This window comes from Grammomys surdaster, unplaced genomic scaffold (genome assembly GCF_004785775.1).
Source record: "Grammomys surdaster isolate TR1022 unplaced genomic scaffold, NIH_TR_1.0 147, whole genome shotgun sequence".
NCBI lineage: Eukaryota > Metazoa > Chordata > Mammalia > Rodentia > Muridae > Grammomys > Grammomys surdaster.
In genome coordinates, this window is record NW_021604605.1 from 1,726,075 (window position 1) to 1,744,113 (window position 18,039).

General features: G+C 41.9%; 1 protein-coding gene across 2 annotated transcripts in view; it reads left to right on the plus strand.

The window, feature by feature from the left end:
• Positions 1 to 216: 216 nt before the first annotated feature.
• Hs6st2 (heparan sulfate 6-O-sulfotransferase 2) overlaps positions 217 to 18,039 on the plus strand; it is a 273,301-nt gene continuing 255,478 nt past the window's right edge. Inside the window, exons 1-2 of one of the 2 annotated variants that reach the window (XM_028764988.1) lie at positions 217 to 644; positions 1,443 to 1,961. In XM_028764988.1, coding sequence (XP_028620821.1) covers positions 217 to 644; positions 1,443 to 1,961 — 947 coding nt within the window. The remainder of the gene's footprint in view (positions 645 to 1,442; positions 1,962 to 18,039) is intronic. The other variant, XM_028764989.1, reaches the window with a different exon arrangement.

An 18,039-nucleotide genomic window follows, 5' to 3' on the forward strand; every position in this document is an offset into this window, starting at 1 on the left:
AAAGGTCCAATTTGCGCCTTTGCTATTTTAAGAGATGCTGAAATTATGAGCCAAAGTGGAGTGATGCGCTCTCTGGAGTGACCTCCGTTCTCCAACACAGGAGAAAACCCAGGTCTTTTGCCTGTGAAGTGGCTGGGGCTCTTGGGCGCGAGGCATTATTATATAAATTCAAGCTCGCTCCTGATCCTTAGTACCCTGAGTTGCCTGAAGGGGGGAATGGCACTGCCTGCGTTTGCAGCCCGGGCGCTCGGGCCGCCACTGCAACCGGAGCAAGGAGCGCCCGCCCGCACCACCTGTCCCCGCCGGCATTCCAGAGTAGAGGCCGAATTGGCAGCAAGCCGACCCGGGTCTGTCGCCGCCTCAGTCCGCGCCGGCCCTCCTAGGGGTGTGTCTCTCGGATTCAACTCGCCGCCGCTCCAGGACGAGCCCCCAAAGGCATTTTCTTCCTTGGCGGGAGCCTTGCGCGCCCCGCTCTTCCCGCTGCTGCCTCGAGGCCGCCGCAGGCGGATGCACGACCTCAGGCGACGCTGGGACCTGGGCTCCCTCTGCCGGGCCCTGCTCACTCGGGGCCTGGCAGCAGTGGGCCACTCGCTCAAGCACGTGCTCAGTGCGATCTTCTCCAAGATTTTCGGTCCCTTGGCCAGGTACGTGGTGGGTGAAAGTGGGGCTTTCGCTCCGGGTCCCGGGTGAGCCCGGGCGGCGGGAGAAGGGAAGGCGGCTGAGAGAGGAGGGCAAGGCTCAAAGTTCTAGGGTGCCGGTGGTGGCCGGGCTGGGGGACGCGAGACGGGTTGAGCGCGCAACTGACCGCGGTGCGGCTCTTTCTCCGCTGTTCCGCGGGAAAGGGCTGCGCCGCCTCTGCTTGCAAAGTCGCAGGCAGCCCGCGGGCTCCTTCCTTCTTCCCCAGGGGAACCCCGAAGCCCCAGCTCACTTCTAGAGGCCACCTGGTGGGCAACGGGACACGCACCAAGGGAGCCCGGGTTTAGGGTCAGCAGCTCGCGCACACGAATGAAACTGGGGTCCGGGGCCCCCGAGAGTCCCGCGGGCCAACGGGATGGGGATGGGAGCTGGAGAGTGGAGAGCGGGAAGCACCCAGTACTGGAGAGAGGTGGCGTGAGTTTGGGAGTAGAGAGACCAGGACCGGAGGGATCCTGCGGGGAACGAGACACCGCGGAGTGGATCGGGGTTTTTCCGCTGGGGAGGGGGCCAACGGCCAGCGGGATGGAGTCGGGGTGAGGGGGGGTGTGCGGCAGAAGCCACAGCGCTGAGCCTGCCGGGAAGGAAGGAAGCGGGGAAGGGCGCCGCCGCCGCCGTGGTGGAGTACTCGGTACGGACGGGAGGGGAAAGGGGCGCAACGGTGGCGCCACGGGGAGGGGGCGGTGCGGGAGTGAGGCGAGCACGGGCCGAGCTGCGGGATTGACGTAACGAGCTTGGGTTTCCCCCAGCGTCGGGAACATGGATGAGAAATCTAACAAGCTGCTGCTGGCTTTGGTGATGCTCTTCCTATTTGCCGTGATCGTCCTCCAATATGTGTGCCCCGGCACAGAATGCCAGCTCCTCCGTCTGCAGGCGTTCAGCTCCCCGGTGCCGGATCCGTACCGCTCTGAGGATGAGAGTTCCGCCAGGTTTGTACCCCGCTACAATTTCAGCCGCAGCGATCTCCTGCGCAAGGTAGACTTCGACATCAACGGCGATGACCTGATCGTGTTCCTGCACATCCAGAAGACTGGGGGCACCACTTTTGGCCGTCACCTGGTGCGCAACATCCAGCTGGAGCAGCCATGTGAGTGCCGCGTGGGGCAGAAGAAATGCACTTGCCACCGGCCGGGTAAGAGGGAGACCTGGCTCTTCTCCAGGTTCTCCACTGGCTGGAGCTGCGGGCTGCACGCCGACTGGACCGAGCTCACCAGCTGCGTGCCCGCAGTGGTGGATGGCAAGCGCGACGCCAGGCTGAGACCTTCCAGGTGAGTCTCAGTGAGTCCCTTAAGCGCGGTCACTGACCTGCGCCTCGGTGAGCCAGGGGGTGGGAAAGGCTGTATCTGCAGTTGCTGTGGACCCTGTGTACACCTTGGCTGCTTGAGGGTTGAGTCCCTGCTGGGTAGACACCAGCTACCCGAGAGCCTATCTTAGTAGCTTTGTCAGGAAGCATCTGGGCTCCAGCCCAGGACAGCTGGTCTGCCCATCAGAAGGTTACCCTGCTTGCTGGTTGAGTGTGGGGAAAGCGGCCTGGCTGCCCGGAAAGTCCCCCAGCAGCAGCCAGGACTGGACACTACACCGAGCACTAGAAAGTCCTAAAGAATTGTGCTTTGCATGCAGATTCTCTGGGTCCATCCTCCTTATCTTCTCCTTCTCTATGCACCTGGTCCCAAAGACTTGGGCTTGTTTTCCTTCCCTATTTCCCACTCCTTCATTCTCCCCCCTTTTTCATTTCTGGCTTTCTCTAGTGGAAAATTATCTGCCCATCATCTGCTGTTGGATACTCCTTCATTCCTTTTCCAGGTCTTTCTCTTTCTATCTTTCGTTCCCCTTTCCACTTTTCTTTTCTCTGTTGTCCTCGCCTTTCTCTTTCTTCTTTCCCTGACTTCTATTACCTCCCCACCCCCAGGCCCCACTTTTCTCTGGAGAACAGATGTCATTCTGCCACTGTCTGGGGACACTCAGGGAGAGCTCCTGGTTCTCATCTTGTGCCTCTCACTACTGCCCACACTTGAAGTGTCCATCATGCTTTTAGAATATAAGGGAGCACCCTGCTTGCTCGGTGACTAGCTGGAAAGTTGCTCTGGACCCTACCTAGGGCTCAGGAGCCACAGGAGTGCTAGGAGCTTCTTCTGAGGCTCAGAAATCCTAGAGCTTCGGCACCCATGGCTGGCTCAGGTTCTGGCAACAGAGAATGAATGACTTAGAAAAGACTGGTTTGTGGATAATCTGTAGCCAGCAAGGCATTTTCTTCCCTTTTGCTGCTCTGGCCAGTTCTTGGAGGTCATGGGATGCTGTGAAGTGGACAAAAGGAGCTGCTTTGGTGTGAAATCAATCCAGCCAGAGCTATTGTTTTGCAGAGCTCTTGAAAACAAATCTGGGCTGGGGCAGGAGTCTATGAATGACTTTAGTTGCAAGGAGTGAAATTGGGGTCTTCTGGTGGGCAATCGTCATAGTTTCTTGCTCTGTCCATTTTTGTGACTTCTTCGGCTCTCAAGGGTTCTGCTGTTGCGGCTGCTGCTGCTTTTGTTCATGTGGACCCCTCCTGCTTTGCACAGCCTATGCTCACTCCCTTTCCTGACTAAAGTGATATTTTACAGGTAGCTGTAAAGGATGAACTGTGGGTATGATTTCTTCTATCTAGCTCTAGCAAAGGGAACCCCTGGTTTTCTGGTCACACCAGTTTACAGTGGCCTTTCTCAAAGGCCAGAGTCCTAGCTGAATCCTTTGAACTTTCATTTCCTTTCTACACTAACAGATTCGTTTTCCTATCACAAGAGATCCTTGGTCACAGGAAGGCTGAGTCTCAGTTCATGGCAAGAATTGTGTAAGTCATTGTCACAACAGCACTGGGGTGTTTAAGAAAGTCCCCACTCAGATCTGGTAGTACTATAAATGGTCTCTTATGCTAGCTAGCTTGTAGGTGTACTGAAGAATAGTGATCAAAAACACTGTTTAGGGAAAAAGTAGACTTCCACACCTAAAACAGTGGGCATGGTAGTGGTGGTGGGGATTAAAAGAGAAGTCTTAATTGTCATGGAAGCCATAGCTATGTCTAGCACTGTATATGACATGTGTGCCTATACCAGTTCCTTTGACCATGTAGGTTGGGGTGTGATGTCTGTAAATGTACTATTAGTGTCATCTGAATTATCTACTTAGTAGTCATTGTCCTTTGGCAGGTAACTTCAGATGTAATCAATACAATAACCAGGACTCATTGAAACCTCTTGGATCATTCCCAGTTGAAGCAAAATTGTTTGTAATGAAATACACTTTTCTTGGCCATTAAAAGGGTGATACCACAGTGCCATCTAGTCTAATCAAAGAAGAATCACGTTTGGAAAAGTCAGTTGATTGTACGGTATTTATGAAAATGAAATAAATTTCCTAGAGAAATACAATATCACCTCAAGGGACCTTTATTATTTCACTCCTTTCTGCCTATCTCCAGAATTATTCAACGATAGCCTGAGGGATCCAACTTTCCCAGGCTATTGAGAGATTCCTGCTTGCAAGATGATTGCTACTGATAATATGTATGCGTCATGTGTGGATGCACATGGGACATGAACATTTAGTAGTCAAGGGAACTGCATAGCTAGTGAGTGATTCCTAGACATACTGGTCTCACGACTACAGAATAAACCTCGAAAGCTCCCAAGTAGAGCACCCTGTGTGGAGAGAACATTTTATTTTGTAATGAGTTTTCATATTGTCTTGTTATTTCTCTGGGAGCATGTACTGTCTTTTGGAAAAAGGCAGACAGGACAAGAATATTCCCTTTTATCAGAAGACAATGACATACAAAGAGGCCGAATGACTTTTCCAAGGTCATTGAGGTCTTTAGTGACACAGCAGAAATCTGACTCCATTTCTGTCTGACTCCATTCACTTTGGTATGTTGACTCTACCTTGATAGTTTCACCCAAACACAATGAGGTATTTCCAACTAGTGACGATAAATGTTAGCGGGAATTGCTGTCACCTCCGTTATTACTGTTATCAGCCATTTTATACTTGTAGCTTTAGAAAAATGGCTGGGCCACCATTGCCACCCTCATCCAAGAAGAATGGAGTTCTGTAGAAAGGAACCTTTATTCTCAGCAGGAGCGGGTCTTGGGGCCAGATTTCGGTGAGACTTCTTTTTATGTTGTAAATCTCTGTAAAGCTAAACAGGATGAGAGTAGATTGGTGAGTACCTGAAGTAGCCACCTTCTGAGGGTGAGCCTTTCACGCACATTAGGGTTAGCAAGAGGTCCCTAAATCCTTCCATCAGTGTAACACCTGAAATGGTTTCATTCTTCTGGGGAATGTAGAGTGCTTAGGTAATATATCATAATATATTGTTGAATAGAAATGACTGATCATATTGTCTGGCTGGAGGGAATGACCGAGGGAAGAGAGAGTGCTAGAAATTGAGCCTGAGAAATGCTCAAGTTGTTTATTAGACTAATATTTCCTCAAACATAAAAATTAGAAGTTGCCTTTCATCCATCTGTTTGCCAGTATGTTGCCTGAGGTCAGAAAGGAGTTCTGCTCATTTTAGAATTTCTAAGACCATTTAAAAAAATGTATCAAAACACTGTTGCACACCAGCTGTTCAAATTCCCCAATTTTACAGGCTTGTTCCAGATCCAAACTTCCTGCATTTATAACCAACTCTAGTATGTCACTGGGTCTGTGGGAGGAATTAAAAACTCACAAGGCATACAAACCCTGTTCTTCACTTGGTAGGCTGCTGGCTGGTGCCCATGGGATGGCTCTGAGCTCAAGCCGAATGGCTGTATAAGTCTCAGAATTTGCATCTCTGCTGCATTCTAGATTTTAACATCTCTACAATTTTAGTAGCCGCACAGAAGAATAACAGTAAAGTCTGGTAGCATACTGTTGATAGGAAGGAACTAAAAGGTTTTTGTTTAGATGTAGAAAAGCTTTCTGTTGGGAGGATCAGCCATTCATTTATAAATATGATAAAAAAAAACCTTTCTATTTTTTCTTAAAATGGTGGCTTTATTTTGAAAAAGCTAGAATAGAGTGTATGTACCTGATCATCCCTTGTGTGTCTTTACTTGGACTCCCTCTAGTTTCTGGTTTTGCACTGAGGCAAGAGACAGGCATATAGTGCAAGACAAGGCAGGGAATGATTGAACTGTTACAGCGAGCAGTTCCGTTCCACCCCCATGTGGTCCACCAGGTACTGGTCCATTGGTCTCTCACCTTCACTTAGCTGAGGATGTTTCTACTTATTTTTAAAATACTTATATATGTGTATGGTATTTTGCCTTCATGAATATCTATGTACCATGTGCATGTCCAATGCTCTCAGAGACCAGAAGAGGGTGTTGAATCCCTTGGGACTGAAGTTACAGATGGTTATGAACCATGTGGGTGTTGAGAATTGACCCTGGGTCCTCTAGAAGTACAGACAGCATGGCCTTAACCACTGAGCCACTTTTCCGGCCTCACTGCCCTTGGTTGGTTGTCTGTGGATGAGAGAGTTTGCATTGTTTATCAAATACCCAATCCTAGCAACTTAAAGGGAAGAAATATCTCTTTGTGCACCATTTCAGAGGGCTCAGTTCATGGTACTGTGGCTCCATGTGCTTGGATAGAATATCAAGGCAACAGGAACAAGTGGCAGAAGACAGGAAGCAGAAAGGCAGGAAGGAGTAAGGTGTTCCTAATGATCTGTCCTCAGTGACCCCTTTCCTCAAGCCACACCCCATCTTCGAAATTTTCTACCACTTCCCAGTATAGTGCCACCAGCTGGGAGACAGACATTTAAATTTGAACCTGTGCAGGAAAATTCATATTCAAACCATAACAAAGAGCAGAATGATGGGTAGTGGTGGTGGTGGTGAGAGAAAAGAAGAATGAGAATTATAGCCCATGTAGAATGCTAGCACTATTTGTTAGTACCTTGGTATGGATAGCAAACAGGTTGTTTCATCCTCAGTCAGATGTCCAAGATCTCAGGTAGTACAAAATGTTACTCTGAGTTAGCTTCTGGCCATAGTCTAAGGTTGCTGCCATGATGTGGCAATTAAAATACTAAAGCTTATTTTCTATGGGTATCAGTTGTCAACCGAGATAATATGAAATAGCATTAAAAGAATACTCATCTTTTCCCCACTGTCATTCATTAAATAAAATCTTATGAAACTGTCCATTTTATTTTAGGGAAGACATGCTCTTACAAAGCTAACAATAGAATGGAACAATTGGATACTTTAGATATTTAATTAAAAAAAGATGTATTTTGTTTGAAAACTATCTGAAAATCAATAATGTCTTTAAAATGTCAATCATTTATCAGAATATATTAAAAACAGAGACCTTTTATCTGTTGTGTGGTAATTGAGATCTGATCTACAAACCAGGAGAAGTAATAATCATGGCCCGGGTACTGTGTCAGCAGTTTAAGACATGAGAATCAAACTAGTGCCAAGAAAGCCTACGTTACCCTCATTAGCCTAAAGCCCCTAAAGTGTAGAAATGTGTAGTATAGATAAGATGGTTGGGCAAGGGGCCTTCATGACCTGAGGAGATCCATTCCTCTTTGTGTCCTAAAATGTCTTTTCTGTAAAACTAGAGATTTGAACAAGATATTTCCCCAAAACCATTCTTTTGTAAAGTATAGAAGACAAGGTAGAAAAAGAAAAGATCCATTTGAGAAGGTAGTATTTAGGAGAAACGAGACTTTGTGCTAGTCTTGCCATCATCTTCTTGGCAGTATGGAGCCAGTGGGCATTATGAGGCCAAGGATCCTGATCTTAGAGAAGGTTCATACTTGGGGAAGTAATGGCTGTGGAGGTAGATGGGAGTGAAGCCCCACCACGAGGAATCTGGACGTGCAATGAAGACTATGAATCCATGTGAGTAAGTAAAGATCTTAAATAGAAGATTATTAAAGACATAAAAATAAATAAAGGCATGTAAAGTTCATTTAAAGGTACCTCTCTGACTTTTCTAGTCTGCAGCTGAGATAGCAGTGTAGATTAAAACAGAGAGGTTGAGTAGGGGTCTGGTTTGGGCTGGGAGAACTCTTGTTGCCTAGACTCCTAGTGGGCAGGGTTTGTAAGGAGATGCGAATTGGGGCTCTAGTCCTGGTTAAAGCTTAGTGGTGTATGTGGGAATCTGTGAACCCAGTTAATCTGAATTCACAATTGGCATTATTATTTAAATGATAGCTGCAATTCACACATGGGACTCTTAGTCAAAGAAAGGAGGTTTGAATAAAGTAAAAGATAGACAGTTATGATTACATAAAAATGAGAATGTTCATCTGTCAAAGAAAAGAAAAAGCCAAAATGAAAAGGCATATGTCAAACTCATGAAAATATGTGCAACAATTACAACAGACAAAAGGCTGAAATCTTTTCTGTGAAAAGAAACCCTATGAATTGATTAGAGAAACAAAGGGCATGTCCAGACAGTTTAGGACATGAGGCCCAAGACTAGTTTGCAGACATGGAAAAAAAAGGCTCAGTCTCACTGGTACTAAAGAAATGCAAATAGAAGCATTTAAACTTAGGACAACTTTATTTCTATTCTCTGATTAATCCTAATTCAAAAATATAAAAGCTAATCTATATTACCACCAAACCAAAAATAAAATATTAGTAGCCAATACTGACAAGGAATTATATCATAATTCTTATAAATTGTTGTTGGGAGTATAAATTTAAATAATTCCCTTTGGGGATAAATTAGATAATATAAACATAGACCATTAGCCATATTTACTTCTTCAGACGAGAGATATATTTCTCAGTGGTAGAATGCTTGGCTAGAATGTGCAAAGTCCAGGGTTCAGTCCACAGTACCACAGAGTTTTGTTTTCTTTCTTTAACTTATCAGTTACTTCCTTGGTCTTTAAAATAAAACCCCTACACACATTGTTTATTTATTTACGTATTTATTTATTTATTTGACAAATATTCTCTGAATACCTGATATCATCACTATATCTTTATGCTGTGGGCACTGTGACAAAGGTTTTGTTTGTTTATTTGTTTGCTGTGTATGTGTTGCTTTTTTTAAGTAGAGGAAGGATAGAAGAGGAATAAAAATTCTTTTTATCTCTACTAATTCTAAGCAATAGAGAATACCGATAGGAAGAAGACACAGCAGGATCTTAAGAGATATGGGAGTGATTTTTTTTCTTTTTCTTTTTTGATATTGTGAGGATTTTAAATTTCATTCAAAGCATGTATCCCTTTCAAAATAAAAGTAAACATAGCTGGACACGTAGCACACACCTTTAAAGCAAGTGCTCCAGAGGCAAAGGCAGCAAATCCCTGTGAGTTCAACCAGACTAGCCTTGGTAGTGATTTCTGGGTTCTGGGTTAGTCAGAGTTACATGGTGAGACCCTGTCTCAAAAAAAAAGAGGAAGTAATACCAATTTTTAAAAACAAGACTTCTCTGTGGCCATGATAAATGTACTTATGGCTGAATTTTACTCCCTGAAGACTATCTGTGGTTGTTTCATTAGCTTTTTGATATCCTGGTAGCCCCTAATGAGGAGAGTAGCTTGAGTATAGTCAACCCTCCCACTGAAAGGCAGAGGTGGTAAGTCTGATTAGTCCAGCACTGGGTGCTGATTTTTCTCCTAATTGGCTAATTAATTTCTCACATCCCATGGAACTCTGTACCAGCAAAGCATAGAAATATCTAGGTGAATTGCTATTGTTGCTTCTTTACTGCAAGTTGCAATGTAACAGGAAGTTAATAGTTGTCCACAATTGGAATTAGAAGGCTTAGTTTTTCTTGATCATGGCTCTTCAAGATGACTTGGAATGTTGGCCACTTCATGGGACTCTAAGAAAAAAGTTTGAGGTTGGTTAAGTGTTGTGATTCTAAACATCAGTCACCAAGAACATCAGTTAGTTCATGTGGTGCTTTCATTCAGGAGTCTATTGATGGATAGCCTTAGAGCAGTTTCACTGCATAAGAGCTCTACTCTTAATTAGCCATAGATGAAGTCCATTGGAACACTTTATTTGCCAGTTATTCTAGATGTCAGTGGGCCAAATCTGTATACATCTAGTGAGGTGCATACTCTTATTCTTGAATCTCCACCAAAATTATGCCCAATGTAGAAGTTATTTTGACAATATAAACAATGCCATTTGTGGTCGAAAAGCTAATATTGACATTCTATAACAGAAAAATAACATATTTAGTGATTGAGTACAGAAAGGAAGACATGAATGGGAATTTCCCTCTTTCCATGAAAGGATAATGAATAATCCAGTTAATGGTACATGTCATGTAAAACAATACCATTGTAAGCTCTGGGAAATATTTGTCTGAACTTCAGTAAAATATTTATTGGCAAGAGAGCTTTTCTTGCTCTAGGTCTTGGACTGTGCAGATTATTCAGTTGGTCTTATTGCATCCATTTGTTATTTCTGCCATTTTGCCTCCTAGAACAGTGTTGAAGACTTTGACACATTTCAGAGCATTACACTAAATAAATCTGTCTTGCACATTCCACTGTGCTTTTTCTGGAATATTATAAATATTCAGATACAGGCATATATGCAGATTCAAAATAAAATTCAATACATGCAAATTCTGCATAAGTTTCTTACTTATAACTTAGTAATAGTTTTGAACTTGTTATCCTATGATATAAATATATCAAATGTGAGCTCATGGGAATTACCAATAAGTATATTTTTCTGATTAAGCTGTGAGCTTTTTTTTTCCACTGACAATTTAAGCTTCAATTCTGAGTTATAAGAGAATAATTTGCACTTCATTTACTCGAAATTGTCAAGAATTGCGCTCTCCCACAATGTAAATGTCTGCAAAGCAGATTTCTTATTCAGTTTGATTGCTTCTTACATTTTACTAGCAGAGATGCCCTAGTGAGCCTGAGAGAACTGGGCTGTTGCTTGTGATGAATTTAGTCCTGGTGAATCACTTCCATGTACTTGTCTGTGGAAGCACAGAGCAATTGAACTGTGCAGTGTATTGACTTATATCAGATGGATTAGCCTTGTGTGCACCATCTCTTGCATTAATTGACTTTTCCCTATTGTTATTGGAATTTTTGGGGTCAGAGACTGGGTGCTGTCAACTCCAGCAAACTAGACTCATCTGCAGTATGTCAATTAAAAGGACAATAGTGAAAAACAGAAGGAGATTCATTCAGTATGGTCAAATTGTAAAGAGGAACAAATAAAAGGGTCAGGTGATCCCTATAGCCCATACACAGTGTAATGACATTTTTAGGTTTAAATAGAGGTCAAAAGGTATGCATAATGAAGCAGTCCTAGACAAGATGAGGGGGGTTGCATGTTCCTGACACACCATTGTTACTGTGTGAGTCTGTTATGCAAGGGTGTCTGCTAGGATGTCAGTACTGTGCAAAATCTCTTCAAGTTCCTCTTCTGGTTTAAACATTTTTCTTTTTGAGGCATAAATTTTGGCATAAAATAAAATCAGCAAATTACCACTTCAATTTTCAGATAAATATGTGCTTGCATACACTTATAACTTAATGGTGATAAGGAGAAATTATGAAATCTACTGATTTCTTCTAAAAATTAATAGATGAACAAAATTTACATAGATGCAGAAGATTTGAACCACACAAGAAGCTCAATATAAAATACATAACTATGTAGATGTACATACAAAACCACATCCAGCTTATATACACATATTTACATTAAACTGAATAAATACAATTTTTTCCCTCATGCACTTCTAGAATGCTTTGAAAATATTCTGTGTAATAAACCCTGAAGTTAGTATTTTCAAACTCAGATAAACAAATAAAATGTTTAAAAACAGATTTATTTTATTTCTCAATCTGTGTATGTATGTGTGTTTATTATGTATACATGAATGCAAGTGCTCAAAGAAATCAGGGTATCCGACTTAATATAACTAGAGTTATATAAAGGCAGTTATGAGATGCCTAATGAGGATGCTGGGAATTGAACTCAAGTCCTCTACAAGAGCAATACATGTTCTTTTTATCTATTCTTTATATGTATGTATGTATCTACCTACCTACGTAGTTACCGACCTATTTATTGAGCCATGGTATCTCTCTCTGGTCCTGTAGTCCTGGCTGTCCTGGAACTCACTACATAGGTGAGATAGACTAGGCTGGCCTTAAACTCACAGAGATCCTTCTGCCTCTGCCTGCTGAGTGGGATTAAAGGTGTGGGCCAACCATGCCTGGCTGAAATGTACGTTTTTATCCTCTGAACCATCTCTTCAGCCTCTAAGAAATCATGTTATAGATCCTATGCAATATTATTTAATAATTGATTGTTGTTTCCAGTCTGCTAGGTACAGGATATTGGATTATACTTGAGTGTATACAAAGGAACATTAGTAGATCGATATTACCAATCAGATTTTTCACAGATTATGGGAAGTTTCTTAATTTATAGGCAAAATTGAAGAACTCCAAATCAGCCCAAGTGAAGTGCTGTACAGTGCTTGCTTAATCCATGTAGTTTGGCATGATTGGTGGTGAATATCTATCACCATTTTGGAGTATAGGCTTATCTAAGCCCCAAGAAAGGAGCATTACATGTATTTTTTTTATTGAATACACAGAACAACCCTTCGAGGTAGTTGTTTAAAAATCTACTTACAGATGAGCAACAGGATTGTAATCTCTCTCTCCCCTTCCTCACTCCCTCCTCAACCCCCCCTCCTAAATCTAATCACTCAGAGTATTGGAACAGTATATAACAATATTCAGAACACCTGGTCTGCTTTAGAGCTTCCCGGGTCTACTAAATAATCAGAAAATCTTCCAAAAATATTCACTGTTTTTCTGACCACGATTATAAGTGGAGTGGAGACTTGATATGACTATTAGAGGCATTAGGACCTCAGCATGCAGGGAAAAAAAGCCTGATCTGGCCCCACATGACTATAATTACAGTGCTGAAGAGATGGAGACAGGCGTGTCCCAAGGCTTACTGGCTGAATCATGAGCTCTTGGTTTAGTGAGAAACCCTGTTTCAGCACATAATATGATTAAGGGACACATTGACCTCGGTTTTCCACATGCATGTCCATACATGTGGATATCTCCTCATGGAGGTGCCCTTTTGTGCGATTCCACCACCACTGCCACATATATGTTTTTAAAATGTTGCTCTTTGAAGTGAACTTTGCTATTCATCTTTTTCTCTCTTAAATGAATGCTCAGACAGCTAATTTGTTTCAAATGCTTTCAAGACTGATTTTAACACAGGGATGAAGGGATAATGTTGTAGGGCGTGTTCGTCATCTGCATTTTCTTTTGACACTGTAACACGTAATTAAGAAAAGCAACTGAAGGGAGGCTCATAGTTTGAGAGACCTCATCTCTTGGCAAGATCACTCCATTCTAAGCCCTGGTGAAGCACAGCAATCAAGTTCTTTTTTTACCTTATAGCATCCAGGAAGCAGAGGCACACTGAGACAGGAAGAGGGCAAGGACACAAAGCACCTTCCTAACATGTGCCTCTAGGGAGTCTTTCCTCCCGAGCCCATCACCTGGCTATGAAGAAGCCACAGATCATGAGTCTTTAGAGGACATTTTTCTTAAACATTCAAATCATAGCACAGGGGAAATGTTAAAAATAAAACAAGGTAGATATAGTGACACAGCACTCTTAGTTTAGTCTGGGTATTCCGGAAGGTGAGATGAAGGATTATTTGAGTTCAGGGGTTCAGGGATTCAGGGCTAGTCTGGGCAACATAACAAGATCCCATCTCCACAAATAAACACACAAACAAAATCAAAAGCAAGAAAAGAAAGAAGTGATGTTAAAGGTTTTTAACTATAGTTTAATGTCTGCCCTATCTGGACTTAAAATATGCTGTACACTCTGAGAGGTCTGTAAGGAGCTAAGCGCTTTGCTTCTTCTGGAATGTTGCTGTAGTTTCATTAGTAATATGTCATGATTGGTCATGATGTTTTCTGTAAACAGTCAATTTTTTTCTTTTTTTTTCTTCTGCATTTGGTCTGTGTAGACCCAGTATTTTAGAAGGAGTGCTACTGTATTCAACCAGGGCCATTTCTGTCATATGAGAGCAGAGGAGTCAGTGGAATAAAGAGATTTTCTTTTCAAACCAGAAAAGATGTTTGAGAGCCTGTTCTTATCCTATGGCCTCATCACGAATTAAATACAAATATATTTGGTTAGTAAAATAGCTAAGTGAGTGAGGGTAGCAAGTTCCTGTAAGTATGACCATTCCCTCCTTTCAAAAGTGTTATTAAGTGAACATGCAAATTAGCAAAAGCCTTCTAGCCTGGGAGGATTATTAGTGTGGATGGCAAAAAAAAAATTAGGTCGAAGGCATAGAAGAATGCTCATGCTTAATATACCCAGAGGCCAGTGGAAAGTTGGGCTACTACTCACTTAAATGAGACTCAGAGCTGAATGCAAGATTATACAGCAGAGTATGTTGATTGTTGATAAGCCTGCTTGAACTATTTCTCTCTCTCTCTCTCTCTCTCTCTCTCTCTCTCTCTCTCTCTCTCTTTGGCCAAATAATTGTGCAGGCAGTATTTGTCACTGGTTTTGATGCAGGTATATTCCAAGAGTGTAATAGACCATGCTAGTTTATTAACACATGTTCATATGAAGCATGCTGGGCTGAAGGGTGTACACTAGGCTATTTATGAAAAATTATGTCAGTAAAAACTATAATGAACATATATAAATTTATGTATAAACATCATGTAGATGTGAGAATATGACATTGGACCAAAGATTTTTATTTTTTTTTAATTTTGAATAAAATGATCACGGTGTGTTTTTCTTTTAAGTAAAGATCCATACTTAGCATTTACCACCCTCATTTCATTCTTTGTGACGATGAGGGAAGGAAAAAAACCAGAAACAATAGACAACAACAACAACAAAAAACAAACAAAAAACACCAACCAACTAACCTTAAACAGACAAACAAGAAATGAAAGAAAAGAACACAGATGATCTTAAGATTAGTATAGGATTTTTACAATCTTTTGGCAGCTTCTGTATTTCTCACCATATGGGTGTACATTAAATCTGCATCTCTTTCTCATTTATATGTTTATGAAGTTAAAAAGTTATGAAGTTAAAAACATGTGCACACAAAATAATTAGGCAAGTGATGTGTGTTTGACAATGTTTGGTGACTTAATGCCAATTAGAGGGTTTTTTAAAGCATTGCTTTCCTAATCAAATTGCTTCCATGTTTTTTGGTTTGTGCACTTAGGGACAGAATCCATTTAAAGTGCCAGAATTTGCATACATGCAGCTTTGAGTGAGATGTCTGTTTATTCCAAACGATTTTGAGAAATTATTAGTGAGGCGCTTAGAAGCCTAGATGTCATGCGATCCATTAGGATGAGACTGCTATCACACTTTTGGGTTCCAGAATTTCCTCCTGTGGAGAAAGGGGTGTGTTTTCATTATGTAGAAAGCTAAAGGTATATAGCTCAGCTAAACTATTTAATGGAGCCAGATTTGCTCAGCTCAGCTCAACAAGGGCATCCTGTGTCATAGCCACCTTGTCTAATGCCACTGTAGAAAACTGGCTCATAATTTCCCAGAGTTCAACTGAAAGCTGAGTAAAAGGCTACACAGAGGGTTTGTTTTCCTGAAACTCAGAATTTCCTTTTTCAAATAATTTAGTTGTATTGGAATGAATAAAATCATGACTCTCTCTTTGAATGCCATATTTTTTCTATTCTTTTTCTTCTTCTCTCTTTCTTTTTTGAGACAGTCTCATACATTCTCAGCTGGCCTCAAACCCACTGTGCAGCAGAAGATGACCTTGAATTGCGTATCCTCTTGGAGTGCTGGGACTGCAGATGTGTGTATCACCCTTTATGTAGTCTGGTGATCAAACTCAAGGCTTTGTGCAAGCTCTGCAAATACTCTACCAACTGAGGCCTGATTTTCTTTTAACCTTGCACTATTTGCTGTGGAAACATTATGTTCTAGTGTCCAGAGACTGGTGTGGGGGGTCTTAGGTTGTGAGCTTTGGTTTGGAATGGGTTTTCTTAAGAATGTCACAGTGCTCATGCTTCTAGGCTCTAACTCTAGGAAGCAGAACATTTTTATTAACACAGACAAGCTCTCAAGTGCCTAGAAATAGAAAAATGAAGTGCCATAACGCCCAAGGTACATGTACTCACATTATCTTGATTCTTGATTGTTACCGCCTAGGCTCATCAAACAAAGCCTAGGTAGGAGAAGAAAGAGTTCTCTCCAAAGTATCAGGAGTTAGGGATATGGAAGGAATAGTAGGATTTCACGGGAAATGTCTGAAGCTACACTTGAATCTGAGAAAGAGAAATACAGCTGGTGCAATAACTAAATGATATAGTGCCCTTTAGTGATCCTGAAGATCTTTTTCCATAGGTAGTCATGGCCCACACTTAACTTCTCATGGCTGCATAAACTTCAGGAACTGTCAGTAGACTCTCATCTACTGCATAGAATTTGATGCAAACAGTGTAGCTCTTGTAGTGACAAAAGTTAAGGTCTCTGTTGGCTTTCATTTCTCTAGCATAAATGCCTACAAGTGCACTTGTTGGGTTCTCATTGAGTTTCATACTGGCCAGCTGCTTTCCAGAAGGATTGCATAGTATTTCACATTTCCAGCATCTGTGTATGAGTGACCCATTTCTCCTCACACCTGTCAGTACTTGGTGTTTCCACTTTGTAAATTTCAGACATTTTTGATGTGTGCGTAGTCATGTCTCAGTGTGGTTTTGCTTTTTCTCTTGGTGGGTAAATATATTGAGCACCTTTTCACAAGCTTGTTAACCCTGTGTATTTCCTAGTTGATGTTCTGTCAGTTTTTGCTATTTGCCTTTATTTAGACATTCTCTGTATTATTTCTTTTCCAATTATGCTGTTTACAAGTATTTTTCTCAGGATATCACTTGACTTTTTCATCTTTATTTGATATTTAATAGAGTAATTTGATATGTTATAACAGCATCTCTTCCTTTTGTGGCTTATACTTTTAAATGGCATGTCTATAAGAATTCTTTGCCTGTACCTAGATATTGACTTATTTTCTCCTCTGACTTTCCCCCCTAAAGGTTTTATAGTTTTTACATTTAAAACTCTGCTACAGTTTGTTATGTTTATTTTTGAAAATTAAAAAAAATATTTTAGGGGCTGGAGAGATGGCTCGGGGTTAAGAACACTGAGTGCTCTTCCAGAGGTCCTGAGTTCAATTTCTAGCAACCACATGGTGGCTCACAACCAGCTGTAATGGGATCCGATGCCCTCTTCTGATGTATCTGAAGACAGTGACAGTGTACTCACATACATAAAATAAATAAAATAAATTTTAAAAGTATTTTATATGTATGGGCTCTTTGCCTTCATGTATGTATGTGCACTAGGTGTGTGCCTGATGCCCAGGGATACCAGAATTGGGTATTAGATTTCCTGGGACTGGAGTTATAGATGGTTGTGAGTCACTATGTGGGTGCTGGGAATTGAACCTGTGTCCTCTGTAAGAGTATGTGCTTAACTACTGAGCCATTTCTGCAGCTCCACATAATAGATATTAAAAGTTTTTCATAAATTTTACATGTTACAGTATTTACCACTGAGGTATACAATAAAATTACTTTGAATATTTATCTATTGCAGCACATATAAACATTTTACTCTTGTGACCATATGGTATTTATTCTCATGATCAAATGATTTTCTACCACATGCATGACCACATTGTATTAATATATTCACTGTCTGATTTACATTCGAGTTGTATCAAAATTTATAAACATTCTAGCCAGAATGTCAAAAGGTTTTCTGTGCAAACCTGATGTCCTAAATTCAATCTCTGAATTGAAGGAGAAAACTCCCTTCCGATAGTTTTCCTCTGATCTACACACACACACACACACACACACACACACACACACACACACACAGACACACACACACACACACACACACAGAGAGAGAGAGAGAGAGAGAGGAGAGAGAGAGAGAGAGAGAGAGAGAGAGAGAGAGAGAGAGAGAGAGAGAGAGCGCACTGTACATATAGACAGAGGTGGGGAGAGAAAATTAAAACAGTTAAGAGGTTGTGAAGGGGCTGGCTGGAAAGATTGTTCTGAGGTCAAGAGTACTTACTTGGTGCTCTTCCAAAGGTGCCTAGTCTAGTTCCCAGCACACTGGTCAGGAGGTTAAGAGCCGCTTTTAACCCCAGCTCCAGGAAGAGAAGGTGTCTATGGGCACCCATACTCATGAGTACACATGCACACATGAGCACGAGTGCACACACACACACACACACACACACTCACTCTCTCTCTCTCTCTCTCTCTCTCTCTCTCTCTCTCTCTCTCTCTC